This window comes from Myodes glareolus, chromosome 1 (genome assembly GCF_982192425.1).
Source record: "Myodes glareolus chromosome 1, mMyoGla1.1, whole genome shotgun sequence".
NCBI lineage: Eukaryota > Metazoa > Chordata > Mammalia > Rodentia > Cricetidae > Myodes > Myodes glareolus.
Window position 1 is genome coordinate 5784790 of NC_142026.1, and position 19393 is coordinate 5804182.

General features: G+C 40.6%; 1 protein-coding gene across 2 annotated transcripts in view; it reads right to left on the bottom strand.

Moving 5' to 3' along the window:
* Positions 1-1100: 1100 nt before the first annotated feature.
* Ndufs1 (NADH:ubiquinone oxidoreductase core subunit S1) overlaps positions 1101-19393 on the bottom strand; it is a 35288-nt gene continuing 16995 nt past the window's right edge. For both annotated transcript variants that reach the window (XM_048459363.3, XM_048459364.3), the window contains exons 11-19: positions 18890-19035; positions 18015-18143; positions 16263-16392; positions 14743-14903; positions 12145-12299; positions 8811-8986; positions 7379-7513; positions 7227-7299; positions 1101-1427 (exon numbers count right to left, since the gene is read on the bottom strand). In XM_048459363.3, the coding sequence (XP_048315320.2) occupies positions 1336-1427; positions 7227-7299; positions 7379-7513; positions 8811-8986; positions 12145-12299; positions 14743-14903; positions 16263-16392; positions 18015-18143; positions 18890-19035 (1197 nt within the window). In that variant the 3' untranslated portion in view covers positions 1101-1335. The remainder of the gene's footprint in view (positions 1428-7226; positions 7300-7378; positions 7514-8810; positions 8987-12144; positions 12300-14742; positions 14904-16262; positions 16393-18014; positions 18144-18889; positions 19036-19393) is intronic.

Below are 19393 nucleotides of genomic sequence, written 5' to 3' on the forward strand. Positions count from 1 at the left end.
TACTTTTGGATCATCTCCTAAGTTAATTATAAAATGTTTACTTTTTTCTTTAATTAATTCACCCCCTCCCCCTGAGAGAGTTTCTTTGTGTAAACAGCATTGGCTGTCCTGGAACTCACTTTGCAGACCAGGCTGACCTCGAACTCAGAGATTTGCCTGCCTCTGCCTCTTGAATGCTGGGATTAAAAGTACACACCACCACTGTTCAGCTAATTATTGTTTTATTTTATGTATATGGGTGTTCTGCCTGCATGCATGTTATGCACCACTTGCAAGCCTGGTGCCCACGGAAGCCAGAAGAGGAAGATGATGTGGGATTCCCCTCTGTATGCTGTGAATATGTCCTATTACCATTGGTTAATAAAGAAGCTGATTTGGCCTATTAGCTCAGGTTATTATTAACTAGCTGTTATAACTTAAATTAACCCATTTTAATAATTTGATATATATTGCCATGTGCCCTGTGGCTTAACCAGTTCCCATAGAAATGTGGGTGCAGGAAACCGAACCTGGGTCCTCGGTGGAAGAGTAGCCAGTACTCTTAATAGCCGAGCCATCTCTCCAGTCCTGCATTTCTATTAATTAATTTTAACAGAAAACTTAATTTTTTTCACCTTTTTTTTTCTGAGACAGGGTTTCCCTGTGTAGTCCTGGTTATCCTAAAACTCACTCTATAGACCAGCCTAGCCTCAAACTCACAGATATTCACCTGCCTCTGCCTCCTGAGTGCTGAGATTAAAGGCATGTGCCACCATGTCCTGTTGAGGCAGACTCTTAAATCTGTAGCCCAGGCTACTAGAGTGTGTGTGTACAACTTGTAAGAGTCAGTTTCCTCCTTCCACCATGTAAGTTCCAGGGCTCAACTTCTAGTTAGAGCTGGCACAAGTACCTTTACCTATTCTGTGTCATTTTGCAGGTCTTATGCACAAAATGTGAGACTGAATGGAAGATCTTTGTTGTTTTCTTAAGCCTCAAGGGTTGAATCTTTAGCCTTACACTACTGTACCAATGAGCTATGTCTCTAGTCCTAAAAGGCCTTTCCTTTCATCCATTTTAAAACAATAATGATCTATGGAAAAAAATTCAATTTTAAGGCTCAGTGTTTTTACCATGAAAGAACAAATGATAGCTTTATTAAACTATTTAATGCATGTACATAATACATAAACTTTAGACTGCCAAGATTTTGGTTAAGGGCAATACCATTTTCAAATAAGCATAGCATAACTTTAAATATCACATCATTCAGAATCACATTGGAAAACATTAGCTTGTAAGGGATTACACCAATGTCCATTTACTGTCTCTAGCAAAACTGGGTCCCTGGTAGATGTCTCAGCATATGGATGGTTCCTCTACCGCCTGAGCGCCCTCTGTGACAGCTTTGACACACTTGGCCATTGTCTGTGAGGCTCTGCTAATTGAATCTGAAAGACATTAAGAACATGCATTTTGTTAACAGAACTTCCTTTGTAGCTTTGGAAACAGTGTCTCAGATTTCAGACCAGACAGGAACTCAATAGTATACCAAATTAGCCTCAAACTTGAGGTGCTCCTCCTACCTCAGATTCCTATGTGCTGAGATTACAGGGAACAGCCACCAGGCCAGGATTTTGTTAATGTGACTTTAGAACATGCACCGAAAATTTAATGTTGCACATATTCAAGAACAAAAGATGGTGAGGCTGTAATGCAATTATAAATAAGCAATACATTTTGCACATAAGTTCTTTACTGGCCAAGTATTTTTTTAGCTTGGGTCTTGTTATCTTGGGCTGTTTATGAAGCCAAGGATGACCTCTTTGAACTATGACCTTCTTGCCTTTACTTCTTATTTACCACCACAGCTTTCTGGTTAACTGTTTTTAATATTTAGCAATAATTAAATAATCACATAAGAGCTAGATAACATACCAGTATGAAAAAATTAAATGATAGGAAATTCTTTAAAAAAAAAAAATCTAAAACAAAAAAAAAAGACACAACTGTTTATGTGGTAGGCTGAGACAGAAGGATTGCTGTGAGTTTCAGGTCTACCTGGCCAAAACAGAATTTACAAAACAAAACAAACCACCCAGGTGCTGACAAAGGCCAGACAAACTGAGTTTGAACTCTGAAACCCAATGTAAAAGCTTCACGTAGTACAGACACACATCAGTAATCCTAACACCACAATGACAGAATAAGCACTTAGACTAAAACAATCACCTGGTAACTCGGGCCAGCTAGCCTGGGGTAAAGCGCACGGCAGAGACAGCAAGAGAACCTCAGCATCAACATGATGGAAAGAGCGCTTGCTTCGGAAAGCTGTCCTCTGGCCTCTAAAGTATGGTGGTGGCATGCACAGGCCTGCGCGCACATGAGCGCAGACACACACATAGTCGCTGGCTTTCTTTGATTATGATAAATTAAAAGTAATTTTAAAAAAAGCATAAACTGGCTGGGCAGTGGTGGTACACACCTTTAATCTCAGAACTCGAAGAGGCAGAGGCAGGTGGATCTTTGTGAGGCCAGCTGGTCTACAGAGCAACTTCCAAGACAGGCCCCAGAGCAACAGAGAAACCCTGGCTTGAAACACCCCTCGCAAAGAAAAAAAAAAAAGTAACCCGGATGACGTGTGCACAGTTTAACCTTTAATCTCAGCACTTGGGAGGCAGAGGCAGGCGGATCTCTGAGTTTAAGGCCAGCCTGGTCTACAGAGCGACTTCTAGGATATGTTCCAAACCTACACAGAGAAACTGTGTCTCAATAATCCAAAATACAGAAAACTTAAAAGGGGTGGGGGTGGCACACACCCTTAATCCCAGCAATTCAAGAGGTAGAGGTAGGTGAGTTTGAGACCAGCTTGGTCTACAGAGTGAGTTCTAGGACAGCCAGGGCTGTTACAGAGAAACCCTGTATCAAAAAAGCCAAAAAACAAAACAAAACAAAACAAAAAAACCAACCAAACAAAACGGAAGTGGGGGAGACCAAATATTTTTGTTTGTGTGTACTGCTTATTCAACCTAGGGTCTTTTTTTATACATTTTTTGTTGATATTTATTGAGCTCTACATTTTTCTCTGCTCCCTCCCTGCCTCTCCTCTCCCCCTTTCAATCCTTCCCCCAAGGGCCCCATGCTCCCAATTTACTCAGGAGATCTTGTCTTTTTCTACTTTCTACTTCTCATGTACATTAGATCTATTTTAAGTCTCTCTTAGTGTCCTCATTGTTGTCTAAGTTCTCTGGGATTGCGGTTTGTAGGCTGCCTTTCTTTGCTTTATGTTTATAAACCACCTATGAGTGAGCACATGTGATAATTGTTTTTCTGTGTCTGGGTTACCTCACTCAAAATAATGTTTTCTAGCTCCATCCATTTTCCTGCAAAATTCAAGATGTCATTATTTTTTTCTGCTGTGTAGTACTTCATTATGTAAATGTACCACATTTTCCTTATCCATTCTTCGGTCGAAGGCCATTTAGGTTGTTTCCAGGTTCAGGCTATGACAAACAAACCTGCTATGAACATAGCTGAGCATGTGTCTTTGTGGCACGATTGAGCTTCCTTTGGATATATACCCAAAAGTGGTATTGCTGGGTCATGAGGAAGGTCGTTTCCTAATTTTCTGAGAAATCGCCACACTGACATCCAAGGGGGTTGTACCAGCTTGCATGCCCACCAGCAATGCAGAACTTTTCCCCACAACCTCTCCAGCATAAGTTGTCACCAGTGGTTTTGATCTTGGCTATTCTTACAGGTGTTAAGAGGGAATCTCAGGGGTTGTTTTGATTTGCATTTGTCTAATGACTAAGGATGTTGAGCATTTCCTTAAGTGTCTTTCAGCCATTTTAGATTCCTCTGCTGAGAGTTCTCTGTTTAGGTCTGTACTCCACTTTTTTATTAGATTATGCGATCTTTTGGTGTCCAATTTCTTGAGTTCTTTGTATCTTTTGGAGGTCAGACCTCAGTCTGATGTGGGGTTAGTGAAGATCTTTTCCCATTTTATAAGCTGTCATTTTGTCTTGTTGACCGTGTCCTTTGCTTTACAGAAGATTTTCAGTTTCAGGAGGTCCCATTTATTAATTGTTTCTCTCAGTATCTATGCTGCTGGGGTTATATTTAGGAAGTGGTTCCTTGTGCCAATGAGTTCAAGTGTACTTCCTACTTTCTCTTCTATAAGGTTCAGTGTGGCTGGCTTTATGTTGAGGTCTTTGATCCATTTGGACTTGAGTTTTGTGCATGGTGATAGATATGGGTCTATTTTCTTTTTTTTCTTTTTCTCTTTTTTTTATTTTTTAAAGATTTTATTATTTACAGTGTTCTGTCTGTATGTATGCTTCCTGGCCAGAAGAGGGCACCAGATCTCATTACAGATGACTATGAGCCACCATGTGGTTGCTGGGAATCAAACTCAGGACCTCTGGAAGAGCAGTCAGTGCTCTTAACCTCTGAGCCATCTCTCTAGCCCGATATGGGTCTATTTTCATTCTTCTACATGTTGACATCCAGTTATGCCAGCACCACTTGCTAACTATGCTTTCCTTTTTCCATTTGATATTTTTTGCTTCTTTGTCAAAGATCAGGGCTTTTATTCGGTTCCATTGGTCCTCCTGTCTGTTCTTATGCCAATACCAGGCTGTTTTCAGTACTGTAGCTCTGTAGTAGAGTTTGAATTCAGGGATTGTGATGCCTTTAGAAGTTCTTTTATTGCTTTTATTGCAGGATTATTTTGGCTATTCTGGGTTTTTTGTTTTTCCAAATGAAGTTGAGTACCGTTCTTTCGAGGTCTTTGAAGAATTTTGCTGGGATTTTGATGGGCATTGCGTTGAATTTGATCAACATAAGGTCTTACTATGTCCCAGAGTTTAACCTTGAACTCCTCCTGTCATCCAAGTGCTGAGACTATAGGTGTAAGCCACCATGCTCATCAAACACTGCCAATCTCTGAATACACAGAAATTTTCCTGCCTCTGCCCCTCAAGAGCTAGAGGTCACAGTGATGCTTCATTATGGTTGTGTCTGGTTTCTGTTGTATTCTACAATGATCCCAACTTGCATTTATTTTGAAAACTCTTGTTTAGAAATTTGTTATTGGTGTGGGGAATGCACATGTCAGAGTGTCTGTGTGGAGGTCAGAAGACAACTTTTAGAGGTTGGTTCTCTCCTGTTGTGGGGTCAGGGTTACATGGCAAGCTCCTTTACACAATAAGCCGTGCTGCTGGCCCTGATCCTAACCTTTTTCCTAGCCTCACTGAAATAATCTATTAATAGGAAGTAACCTACTAATATATGCTAATTAAAAATATACGAAAGGGGCTGAAGAGACAGCTCAGGAGTTAAGATCATTTGCTGCTCCTGGAGAGGACTGGGATTCCATTCCCAGCATCTACTTGATGGCTCACAACTGTACACAGCTCTAGTTTCAGGGGATCCAACATGCTCTTCTCATCTCCTCAGGCATTTACATACATGTGGTATACACAGACATGTATGCAGCAAAACACTGTACACCTTTTTTTGTTCTTGTTTTTTGAGACAGGTTCCTCAGTGTAGCCCTGGCTGTCCTGGAGTTTACTCTGTAGACCAGGCTGTCCTTAAACTCACAGAGATTCACCTGTCTCTACCTCCTGAGTGCTGGGATAAAGGCACGCACTAACACCGCCAAACTGCTACTGTATACATTTTTAAAACGGCATAAAACAAAAGAAAAAATTTAAAAAAAAAGAAAACAGAAAAAAAAACTATGAAACATAACTTTAGGGCTAGAGATGTAGTTCAGTTGGTAAAAGGCTTAACTAGTGTGCAGGAAGCCCTGAGTGGACTCCCAGTGTCATGGTGTAAGCAGGGAAAATTACAAATTCAAGGTCATCCTCTGCTATAACACAGCTAGTCTAAGTCACCTTGGGTTACATGACACCCAAACTTTAAAATAAACAAATACATTTATGCTATATGCTTTTACATATGAAATTATTTATATATCAACTATCTCATACATTTACCAACTGCTGTCAAATCTATAGAAAATGCATTTCAGATGGTCTGTTGTGAACTATTTACCTAGGCAAAGATGTGTTACATTTGTTGATGCTGCATTTGTTTAACGATGTAAAGATGTATTGCTTTGCCTGCCTAAGGCACCTGATTGGTCTAATGAAAAGCTGAACAGACAATAGTTAGGCAGTAAATAGCTAGGCAGGGCTGGCAGGCACAGAGAATAAATAGGAGGAGGAATCTAGACTCAAGGGGAGAAGAGAGGAAGGGAAAAGGAAGAGGGAAATGCTTAGAGCCAGGCAGCCAGTAGCCAGGCAGACATGGAGAAGGACACACAGAGTGAAAAAAAGGTAAAGAGTTCCAATGCAAAATGTAGGTGAAACAGGTTAAGTTGTAAGAGCTGGTGAGACAAACATAAGGTAAGGCCGAGCATCCATACCTAATCGTAAATCATCGGGCCATGGTTTGGGAGCTGGTTGGCCCAAAAGAAAGCCTGCTACAGCTCTATAGTTCTTAAAAAATTTCTTCTGAGTGGTGGTGGTGGTGCGCACCTTTAACCCCAATACTTGGGAGGCAGATGCAGGTGGATTTCTGTGAGTTCCTGGCCAGCCTGGTCTATAGAGCAAGTTCCAGGATAGCTTGGACTGTTTCACAGAGAAATCCTGTCTTAAAAAACAACAAACAAAAATTCCAACAATTTACCTCAGAAGCCCTGTTTAATATACTTCATATTTAAATATTTCATCTATAATTTTCAGATGAACCTTGACAGTATTTTTAGTACTTTGGAAAATTCTCCCTAAATTTCTGTTCAGTAATTTTTCTTATAATAGTAAAATTTTACATTTAAAAATCTGCTAATGTTAAACTTTGCTTACATGTCACAAGCACTGAAAAAGTTAGATTAGGGGTATAGTGCCCATGCTTAATGTACAATGAGCTTCCAGCCCCAGTCCTGTCTCTTAAATTCCATTAGTTTTAATGTTTGACAATTCAAATTAGAGGCCAGTGAAGAGGCTTGGTGAACCCAAGGTGCTTGTCACCAAGCTTGATGATTTGAGTTGGATTCCCACAGACTGTCCCAAGCTCCACACCCTTCATGGTGAGTGTATGCTTGCTCACACACAAATAAATGTACAAGCACAAAATCCTCAGATTAGTAGCAAACAGTGCCAAGCACAAATAGCTATAAAGATAAAGCAGGTCCTCTGATTTTCTCTGGGTGGTCTGTAGTTGAACTGAGAGCTACTTACCTGTCATATAGAAGTCTTTTATAGTAAGCTGAGGTGGAACAAGTGGGTCAGCAAGAAGTTCCTGGTTCACCAGCTGAAAAAATAAGACAGAAAATCAGTACTATTGTGCCAAGAAATACACCATTAGGAAAATTGTCCAGGCAAGCTTTTACCTGGGCAAGTTCACTTGCTTGCTGAAAGTAATTAGCTCCTTCAACATCATCATATCGAACAAGATTAGGAGAGACCTCTTCTAGACGGTTCCTCACTTGATCCAGAGTATCATATGGAAGAGTGATACCTGCAATCTACATAGATCAGATTCATCAGGACACACAACTTTACTACTACAATATGCCGGAGTTGGGGCAGCCAAAATGACTCAAGCTACCTGGTGTCAAGCCTGTAGTTTGGAGTCAATCCTTAGGACCCACTAGGTCCAGGGAGAGAATAGACACCCTCAGGATGCCCTTTAAACCTCCAAATACATGCTGCAGCATGCACAGCCCATGACCCAATACAATAAATAAATGTCACTTAGCGTAGCAAGGTAACACTTGCGTTTGGAAAGCAGAGGCAGGGGGATTTCAGAGTTTGAGGCCAGCCTGGTCTACAGATCACATTCCAGAGCACACAGAGAGAAACTCTATCTTGAGAGGGGGTAAAAAATGTCTGGGTTGGAACCTAGTATGTACATCAGACTGGACTCAATCTCTAGAACTGAAAACAGGGACAAAAATAATTTATAATTGCAACTATGGTGAAATAATGAGGTATTACTAAAGGGGAAAAAAAAACCCCCACCCTCTATTAGTATCTTTTAGCAGACAAATTTTTCCTTTCTTCTTAAAAAAATATTTATTCATTATTACTTTTTTGTGTATGTGTTTTGCCTGTGTACGTATCTGTGTACCATGTGCATACCTGATCTCTAAGGAGGCCAGAAAAGCGTGATAAATCTCCTAAAATGAGTTACAGATCATTGTGAGTCATCATGTAAATGCTGGGAATTAAACCCGGGTCCTCTGGAAGAACAGCCAATGCTCTTAACCATTGACTGAGCCATCTGTCCAATCCAGAAAGATTTTTCAGGGAAGCATCAGGTGTGGAATACAGATGTCAAAAACTCTAATTCATAAGATGTCACCATATTTACCTGCAGAATGCTGCTCCATAGTAGAGAGTTCTTAGCAAGTGCATGGTTCTGAAGTCAAGGATTACAGAGATGATGCTAGGCTAAATACCTATTCCTGTTTTAATACTTAATTTTCTGAAGGCCTTTTCTCCTATACTACCAGGTTATGCAACCCTCCCTCATTCTAGAGGAAAACTTTCCGCGACTTTGAAAATCATCTTAACAAGCTAACATGTTTAGCATCCCTTAAGCAGCATCACTATGACATGCCTTAGAGAACGAACATGTAGCTCAGTGGCAAAACTCCTGCCTGGTATCTGCTGAAGCCCTGGGTCTATCTCCAGCACTATAAATTATGTACAAGAATTTATTGAACCTAGGACTGCATGCAAGCACAATACCAATCAAGCTACGTCCCCATCTGCTTAATGAATACAATTACTTCAAAGAAATGCCTCAAAAAATAATACCTCCGAGAGAGCTCTTATGATTTTCCAGTCTTCTCTCGCCAAGCCAGGAGGTGTAACGGCTACTTTGGTTTGTTGGGCTCTACCCTCAGTATTGACATAAGTAGCAGACTTTTCTGTGTACGCAGCCCCTGGGAGAATAACATCAGCTATGGGAGCACCAACATCACCATGATGTCCTGTAAGGAGAAAAATGGTGAACCACATTTCAATAAAAACTGTATTAATAAATACAAAGTAGTAGTACAAAACTGTAACCCAGAACCTGGGGCCAAGGCAGGAGAATCTTGAGGTCAGTGTGAATTACAGCTAAGACCAGGTCTTAGAACCTATGGCTGTCAACAAACCAACCCAATATATACTGGTCACTACTATATGTGAAGACCGCATACATACCTCCTTTGTAATTCTCATTACTATTTTTGTAGCTCTGGACACCAAATCACCTCATGCAAACTATTTACCACTGAACTTTACCTTTTTTTTTATTTCCGAGACAGGATTTCTCTCTGTGTAGGCCTGGCTGTCCTGGAACTCGCTCTAGAGACCAGATTGGTCTTGAACTTGGAAACCAGCCTGCCTCTGCCTCCTGAGTGCTGGGATCAAAGGGATGCACCACCATGTTCAGGCACTTTCAAAGGTTTAAAATGAGAATGAGAGGGTAGTTCAAGCTGGGCGGTGGTGGCACATGCCTTTAGTCCTAGCACTCAGGAGGCAGAGGCAGGCAGATCTCCAACTTCAATGTCAGCTTGGTTTCCAAGAGTTTATTCCAGGACCATCAGGTTACACAGATAAAAATCCTGTCTTGAAAAACCAACCGAAACAAACCAAACCCCCAAAACAACAAACTCCTTCCCCCAAATCCAAAAACTTATTAAGACAATACTTTTTAAAATTTTTTATTGATCTTTATTTTTCTCTGCTCTCTTCCCTGCCTCTACCCCCACCCCTCAACCTTTTCCCAAGGGCCCAGGCTCCCAATTTACTCAGGAGATCTTGTCTTTTTCTACTTCCCAAGTAGATTAGATTCTTGTATGTCTCTCTTAAGAGTCCTTAAGGACAATACATTTTTGAGAGGCGTTTCAAGACAGGGTTTCCCAGTGGCTATGGAGCTAGTCCTGTGGACCCCAGGCCTGCCTCGAACTCACAGAGATCCACCTGCCTCTGCCTCCCACGTGCTGGGATTAAAGGTGTGCGCCACCACTGTCCAGCAAGACAATGCATATTATGCTAACCGGATGTGGTGCTGCATGCCTACAATCTCATCAGGAGGCAGAGAATCAACCAGAAGTTCAAGGTCATCCTTGGCAAGTTTGAGGTCAAACTAGGCTACAAGAGAGTCTACCTCAAGAGAAAAGAAAAAAGAGAAAAGGTGCATATCAAATTGACTACACCTAGAAAGCACTAAAACAAAATTTTAGTTCAGTCATTTTGTTTAGTACCAACTAATTATATTAACTAAAGACATAATATTTTTTTTTCTTTTGGTTGTTTTGAGACAGAGTTTCTCTGCTTAGCAGTGGCTGTCCTGGAACTCTTTCCATAGATCAGGCTGGCCTCAAACTCAGGAGATTCACCTGCCTTAGCCTCCGAAGTGTTGGGGGTAAAAGCATGTGCCACTACTGGCAAAAAATCTTATATAATAATTTTTAAAAATAAGACTTTTTTGTATGTGTATGTATGTTTGCCTACATATATGTCTGTGCACCACATGTATGCTGATGCCTGCAGAGGACAGAGAAGTTGTTAGATACCCTAGACCTGGAATTACAGAAAATTGAGAGCTACCATGTGGACACTGAGATTCAAGTGTTAAGATGGCTCTTAACTGCTGAGCCATCTCTCCAGCTCCTGTATAATTTTTATGGTAAAAAAAATAAAATATCTACTATAAATTATGTCCATGTACACAATAAAGTAAAAGCCTCTGCTGCTAAATTATCCAGGAATATACAATGCACTACTTAGTCTAGGGAAACATAATTACATTTACAAGTGGGAGTTCAAAAGAACGCGTCAAATACAGAAAGCCAGCATGCCACATTAACTGTCTACTTATGTATTCCTTAGCCTCTTGCTAAAGTCGGCTGTAACTTAATTTACATAAGTCAGATATGGTACACACCCGTAATTCCCAGGGCCTGGAGGCAGAACATGAGGCTCATGAGTTAAGGACTGGCTGGGTATATTCCTCAACAGCCAGGGTGTGGAGCTACATCTTAGTGAAGAGCATTTGGCAAGCATGAGAACGCATGGACAAACTCTGTGTGAGCACTCCACACAAGTGACAACAAAACCATGACCTACTATGTGTCCTGTGATAATCCAAGGGATTAGTTAAACTTTACAGTTTAGTCAGGCATGGTGGTACATGCCTGTTATCCCAGTACTTGGAAGGCGGAGGCAAAAGGATCAGGAGTTCAAGGTTATCCTCAGCTATGTATTGAGTTAGAAGCCAACCTGAGCTATATGAGACCTTGTTTCAAAGACAAAATTATAAAAAATATTTTGCGCTATTAAAGTTCTTTTCCCTTATAGATACCAATAATAGTTTATTATTGCTGTTATTACTAAGTAATAATGCTAAATATTCTGATAGCGTCTTATGTTGTCCTAAGTGACCTCAAACTTGCATTCCTCCTACCTCAGCTTCCTGAAGACAGGACTACCACTCTTGATTCTAACACCCTCGTCATGAGTGAGCCAACTTCAGCCATTCCTAATACTGAGCATTCCAGTTACCACTACTCCTTACTTATTAAGTAATTTCAGGCAAGAAATCTTTTTTAAATTTTTTAAAATTTATTTTGTGTATAGGTATTTTGTCTGTATGTGTGCCTAATGACCTCTGACGTCAGAAGAGGGTGTTGGAGCCGCTGGACTGGAGTAACAAGACAGTTGTGAGCTGCCATGCTGGTGTCTGAAATCATCTAGGCTATCTGAGGAGCTGTCAGTGCCCGTGACTGCGGATCCCTATCTCCAGCCCGGCAGGCAGTTTTCTTAGCAGTGTCAGATACAGTAAAACCTGTGATGGGAAGACCACCTCCAACTCTTTCTTCGTGTCTCACCCTCGCTGGGCTGGAAAAAGGCATACGTCACCCCTCTATATAACAAACAGATTTTGTTTGTTTTGATTTCTAAAATAAGGTTTACTATAAAATACTTGCAAATAAAAAAAGTCACATACTCAAATTAATCAGATCCAAAGTCTATACATTTCAACGAACTTCTACACAGTTAGAATAGCCATTCAAAACAGAAATTGTGTGCATCAAATAGCTTTTAATATACGCCGTGTATGACTCACTTTTGTTTGTGGTGCCATGGTGCTACTTGCCTTGGTAAATAATGAAACAATCCTTTGGCAAATCCTGTCGTGTAATACAACCTCCATCTGCTCCCAGAAGAAACAGTACTTTGGGAGGGTTCTTCCTAATTGCATCTACCCCAGGTTTATAGCCAAGGTCCAAAGCAGCTACCTGGCTCGCAATCCTATAAAACAATTGTGGAATTTCAAATACATGCAGCATTTTCAGTATAAGTAATTCAATTTGGGTAATTACACAGGAATAATTTGTCGTTTCTTTTATATACAATTCTTACCTACTTAAATATAAGATGCACAATGGTGTAATTATGGAAACTTTAAGCCAACTATAAATGGTTACATTCAACATAGTGAGACATAAAACAACAGTAAATCAAACATTGTCATCAGAACAAAGTCACAGGCTTTCAAAAATCAAAAGGGAGCTAGGTGTGGGGGCATATCACCATAGTCCCAGCTAAAGCAGGAGGATCATTAGGAAGATATTCAGCCTGAGTTACACAGTGAGTTCAAGGTCAGTCTAGATTGCAGAGCAAGATCTTATCTCAAAGGAAGAAAAAAAAGAAAAAGGGAGAAATTAAAACTATTGATAAAACAACAATTCAAATAGGGATGATGCTGGTAATTCCAGTTACAAGGGTCAGAGATATGAAGAACTCTGCAAGTTTGAGGCCAATCTGGTGGGGGCAACATAGCAAGTTCAGGGCTATCCAGAAATACAGTAAGAACCTGTCTCAAAAAGAAAAAAAAGGGGGGGGGGGGGGCAAGCATGGTAGTGCATGCCTTTAATACCAGCATTTAGGAACCAGAGGCTGTTGGATCTCCTAGTTCTAGATTAGTACGATCTACACAGCAAGTTCCAGGCCAGACAGAGCTACATAGTGATTCCCTTTCGGAAAAACAAATGAAACACACACACACACAAAACACAGGGGTGGGAGGTGGGGGTGTGAAACAGTCATTACTACAGAGATACACAAGCTGGAATCTGCCTTTATAGAATTGTTTCCTACAACTATTTTGTTTCAGTGAAAATATCTCCTAAGAAAGAGGCTCAAAGCAACGACCCTTCTAAAGCTAGTAGAAACATACAAAACAGCTCCGACTAGTCCAGTGAGACCTGTCTTATAACCTAAGGAGGTAATTTAAGCTCAGTTACCTATGCTATCGCTGCTTAATTTGTTTAATTTTGAGTTAAGAATGGAAACCACAAGCTTGCACTTTACCCCACTAAACTACACCCCGTCATTCACAGAATGAAAAGTCACTAGAAATTTACAGAACAGTGGTGGTGCACGCCTTTATTCCCAGGACTTGGGAGGCAGAGGCAGATGAATCTTGTGCGTGCAAGTAAAAAAAAAAAAATCTTACTGCATGCTATAAGGAAAAGATAAGAGTGTTATATATTATTATAGTGAATAACTATTAACATTTTTTGTTTTATTCTGGCTTTTTTTTTGTCACTGGTTTCTTTTGGGGGGGGGAATAAGAAGCAGAGTGAGCAGGGAAGTGGGGAGGACCTGGTAGGAGTTGGGGAGAGGAAAGAATATGATCAAAATATATGGTATAATATTCTTTTGGGCTTTGGGGTTTTTGTTTTGTTTTTCAAGATGCGGTTTCTCTGTGTAACAGCCCTGGCTCTCCAGGAAGTTGCTTTGCAGACCAGGCTGTCACAGAGATTGATTGCCTCCTCACCCTAGCCCGAACGCTAACCCTGGGATTAAAGGCGTGTGCCACCATGCCCAGCTGAAAAAAAGTTTTTAAATAAAAGAGTTCCTAAAGAATTTCCAACTAGGGCTGGACAGATGGCTCAGAGGTTAAGAGCACTGAGTGCTCTTCCAGAGGTCCTGAGTTCAATTCCCAGCAACCACATGGTGGCTCACAATCATCTGTAAAGAAATCTGGTGCCTTCTTCTGGCCTGCAAACATACATGCAGACAGAATACTGTAAACTAAATAAATAAATCTTTAAAAAAAAGAATTTCCAATTGTGGTGAAAATTCTTATTTGGTAATAAAAATAAATTAAATCAGGACACAAAATTTATAGACAAAGTATGATTTCAAATATATAACTAAAAACAATCACACAGGGAAAAACGACTAGAAGGAAAGGAACTAAAATAGCAATAGCAAGCATTTTCAAATCGTGAAATAATTTCATTTTCACACTTTGTCTTTTTCAGCTTTCTTAAAATAAATTAGCACACTGGAGTTTACAAAAAATCTCCTTAGCTAAATTCTCATATTAGATTATATTTTTTTTATTTAATCAAAGTCAGAGGACTCACTGTAATTTTTCTGTTTTTTGAGACAGAGTTTCTCTGTGTAGCACTGGCTATCCTGGAACTCATTCTTAGACCAGGTTGGCCTCAAACTCACAGAGATCCGCCTGCCTCTGCCTCCCGAGTGCTGGGATTAAAAGTACATGCCACCACCACCTGGCTAACTTGTACTCTTTTTAAAGAAAACATTTTATATCTCATATTTGCAATGGGAATAATTTTTCTAAAGGCTGCCTGTCCAAACAATCATGACAAGTCTGTCAGGAATGAACACACACACACACCCCTTGGGAATTTTCTAGTATGTAAAGCAATCGACCGACCTATGTAGAATATTCATAACTTTCCAGTCTCCAGAAACACCGCTCGTCACCCGAACCGTTTGTGCAATGCTGGAAACAGCTGCAAGAATTGCTGCTCCATCATTTCTCTGGAGTGCGGAGCTGCCTAAAACCACCATGGGTTTCTTAGCTTCCTTTAAGACCTATTAAAAAACCAAACAAACAAAAAAAGAGCCATGACCTTAAAATATTCCAAGTATAAGCTAAACAATCTAACCATAATTGCATTTAGTGTTCTTCCAAGTTTGGGAATCTAACATGAAGAATCATTAATTTACCTAATAATATCTAAGTTAATAAAAATAAAAACATCTTGCCAATACACTGTGAAAAAGCTCAGTATATTACACAAGTAAGCATTGGGAATGAAAATCCTAGTCAAGTATCCTTTGGCTGAAATGAATATGGGTAAGTTGCTACAACCTGGAGAGTGATCCTACAGATACTCAAATGGTACTGAAGACCCAGGTGTGGTGACACCTGCCTGTCATCTCAGCACTTGGGAAGCAGAAGTAAAAGGATTAGGTTTGAGGCTAGCCAGGGCTACAAAGGAAGACCCCATTCCAAACAAACAAAAAGAATAACAATGTTAAAACACAAAAGAAGAAATGATGCTCAAGTGTCACCACTTACTCCTTCCTGTAGTCACTAAGACCCAGACAGAAGAGAAAGCAGGGAAAGCAACACAACCTTCCTAAAGCAGCAAAGATTGCTTTACCCACATAATAAGGAGGTGAGTTTCCAGAGGATAGCAAACTACACGCTTGGTGGGAAGTTAAAAGTTAAGTAAAACTGAAGAACAGTACAATAAAACAGCTGCTGGTGGTGGAGCACACCTTTAGTCCCAGGAGAGGCAGACGCAGGGGGATCTCTGTAAGATCGAAGCCAGCCTGGTCTACAAAGCAAATTCCAGGACAGTCAGGGCCGCTGTTAACAAAATACAATAAATTAAAGGAGGTAGAGAGATGGTTCGGAACGTGGAGAGGGACGGGAACTCTGCTCCTAGCAGTCACATGGCAGCTCACAACCATCTGTAACTCCAGTTCCAGACCTCTTCCGACCTCTCTGGACACCAGACTGGCAAGCAGTAGATAAACATGTAGGCACGCAAAATATTCATACATATAAAACAAAAATAAATAAAACTAAAAGAAAGAATAACAACACTTAAGAAGCAGGGCTGGAGAGATGGCTCAGCAGTCTCCCGGAGGACCTGGGTTCAATGCCCAGTATCCACATGGTGGCTCACCACTGTAGCTCCAGTTTCACAGACACTTGTGGAGGCAAAATACCAATGCACAGCTGGAGGTCTGTGAGTTCAAGGCCAGCCTGGTCTACAGAGCGAGTTCCAGAACAGGCTCCAAAGCTACACAGAGAAACCCTGTTTCAAAACAGCACCACCACCACCAACAACATAAAACTCAAACCAATGCACATAAAAATAAATAAGCAGAAATAATCATCAAACCCCAACAATAGTAGACATGTATAACTTAAAGCACCTGGCTGAATGGATGGCTCCCTGAAGCAATGTCTTGCAGGATTTTCGGAGAGTCTCCAAGATGGTCGTATCTGTAAGTGAGGTCCACTGGACTACCTATGAGGGCCACTTTTAAGTCATTATGAAGCCAACTGAAACAAAAACAATTTTTGGAGCCAAATAAGAACAGTCCTTGGTCTCACAATTCTGAGTCACAAAATGTCAAAAGCACAAAAGAACTCACAGAATACTTAATCTTAACAGATATAATTTCATGTGCACCTTTCAAAATAAGAGTATTGTAAAAATGCAGAAACAATTCAGTGAACAGATTTGTTGTATAGGAATCCTAAGTACAAGTTCAATGTAAACAAAGACTATTTTAGAAAAACTGACCTGTAAGTTACATTTCACAGTATTTTTATGGCAGAACCATTTATTTCTCAAATAGTCATGAAAATAAACTGTCATTTATTTACTCTACAGCGGAGTCCTATGGCGCTATTTGAGTGCAGTTACCATCGATAAGGCTTGGGTGAAGCAATGCTCATTTAGCTGTTTTCCTGAAGTAGGAATTCCCTTTCACTCTCACCATTCCCAGATGAGACAACGACTCTATGTTCGCCCTGTGGAAAGTGTCTACAGCACAAGTGAAAAGGACGGTAGGGGAAGGTAGTCTACAAAAGAACTTGCCTGTGCGACGCAGAGGAAGTAAAAGGGGGAGAAATGTTCGGCTTTAATTCAATGTGTGACTCTAGGCCGCCGGACAAGGAGGAAGAAAGTGCTCTAAGAGATGGGGCATGGCACACAGCTCAGCTAGCGGGTACTTACCTAGTCTACAAGGAAAAGCCTTGAATGTAAGCCCTACCAACAAGAAGACAAAAGAAAATAGGGGGTGGGGTTGGCTAGACAGCTCTGCAGGTTAAGGCACTTGCCACTCAATTCAATTCCTGGGATTCCTTTGGTAGAAGGAGGAAACTAACTCCTGGAAGCCGTCCTCCTATTATCTCAGGCACACTACACCATAGCATGCTCATGTCCATATACATACACACACAAAATAAAATTCAAACACACAGGCCTGTAACTCATGGAGAGAGAGGTGGAGGCTAAAGGATCAGGAGTTCAAGGTCACTGAAAGTGCAAGGCTAGTCTTGATTACGTAATGAAACCTTGTTTTTAATAAAATAAAGTAGCCAGGCAGTGGTGGTGCACACCTTTAATCCCAGCACTCAGGAGGCAGAGGCAGGCGGATCTCTGAGTTTTAGTCAAATCTGGTCTACAGAGTGAGTTCCAGAACAGCCAGGGCTACACAGAGAAGCCCTGTTTTGAAAAACAAAAATAAATAAAAAAAAATTAAAAAAAAAAAAAAAAGGACCAGGTGTGGTAGCACCTGCCTATAATCCCAGCACTTGAGGTAAAGGCAGTACTTACTGAATTACAGTAAGCTTGTGGCTAGCCTGGGCCACATGAGACCTGGTCTCTGTAACAAGGAAGCCAGATGGGTTGGTACATGTCTTTAATCCCAGCATTCAAGAGGCAGAGGCAGACTGAGCTCTGTGAGTGAGTTCCAGGCCAGACCAACTCAAAAGAAAAGAAAACACTAACAAAATAAACTGAAAGACAAGGAGGGAGGGTAGAGTGACTCTGTTAGGAATTTTCCTCTAGAACCACACAGTTAACTCTTAGTCGGAATCACCTAAAATATATTTATATATGCAAAAACAATCACATATTTTCAAAATTCTTATTACACGAGGATTAAATTACTTACCTCTTTCTAATTCTAGCATTAAATAACGGTGCCTCAAAACGTGGATTTGTGCCAATTAGAAGAACAACATCTGCCTCTTCCACACCAGCAATTGTGGTATTGAGAAGATAATTGGAACGTAAATCTGTGCTAAAAGTACAATACATGGCTCAAGCTTAAGAAGATAAGAAACAATGACAATGTAAAACTCTGAAAGAAAACTTAATACATGCTAAAATGCATACATAAAGTTAACACATGCTAGGAATCCATTGTCTACTATCATAAATCTCGGGGCACTCTGCACAAAGATTTTAGGAAACATGGTCTCACTTTACAGCCCAAGCTGGCCTTGAAATTGAGTAGTCCTTCTCTCAACCTTCCAAGCACATCAGCCACTATGACAGGCAGGTGTGTCTAAATGAAATCAAACTTACAATATTTACTAGTGACTATATTCTACAATTCTGGCGTTTGGTTAATTTATTGAAGTCTTTTATTACCATGTATTAACTACACTGAATGGGTTTAGAATCCTGTTTTCATATATGTGTAAAATGGAATCTGAGCACATTCACCACTCAGTACCCTTCCAAGTTCTCCTTACTCCTGCCACCTTCCTCGTCTCAAACACCCCCTTTCTACTTTATATGTCAAAGTACACTGGTAGGTTAGAAAACTGTACTGTGTCAGAAACTGAACACTGATGTTACAGACGTGGCTGCTCTATGTAACTAAATGATGGTTGAATACAGAAGCACTCATCTTTAATCCAAGCACTTAGGAGGTAAAGAACAGAAAGTTCATCTGTTCAAGATCAGCCTGGGATACATGAGACCCAAAAAACCAAATAAAACCGAAAGCAGCAGCCTGGAGCACAGCTTATGGTCTCTCACCCAGCTCCTTCGGTGGGGAAGATCTCTTCAGTGCATAAGTTGTCAGAGTCTACTTTATTAAGCAAATCCTTCAGAGCTACTAAGGCTTCAGCATCCACCAAGCCACCTGCAATTGCTGCCACATCTTTGCCTTGGAAGCTCTGTAACTATAAACAGACAAAAAGGGTATCACTAATGAACCTACAGTCAGCAAAGACCATAATTGTTCAGAAAACAAAACAAGTCATGTTCAAGTATCAAAAGAGAACTAAACATTGGGACACATAAGTCATCCTTCCTGGCTAGGTGTAGCCACCACCCCACATCAGAGGAGTTTCTCTTTACAGCAACTGGACAGAAACACAGCAGATCAAGGCGACCCCAGGCACAACAGTTACATCTACATCATGGCTCCTGCATCTACAGCTCAGAGAACACCATAGAAAAGACCGATTCTTTTTGTTTTTTTTTTAAGACAGGGTTTCTCTGTGTAGTCCTGACTGTCCTGGAACTTGTTCTGCAGAC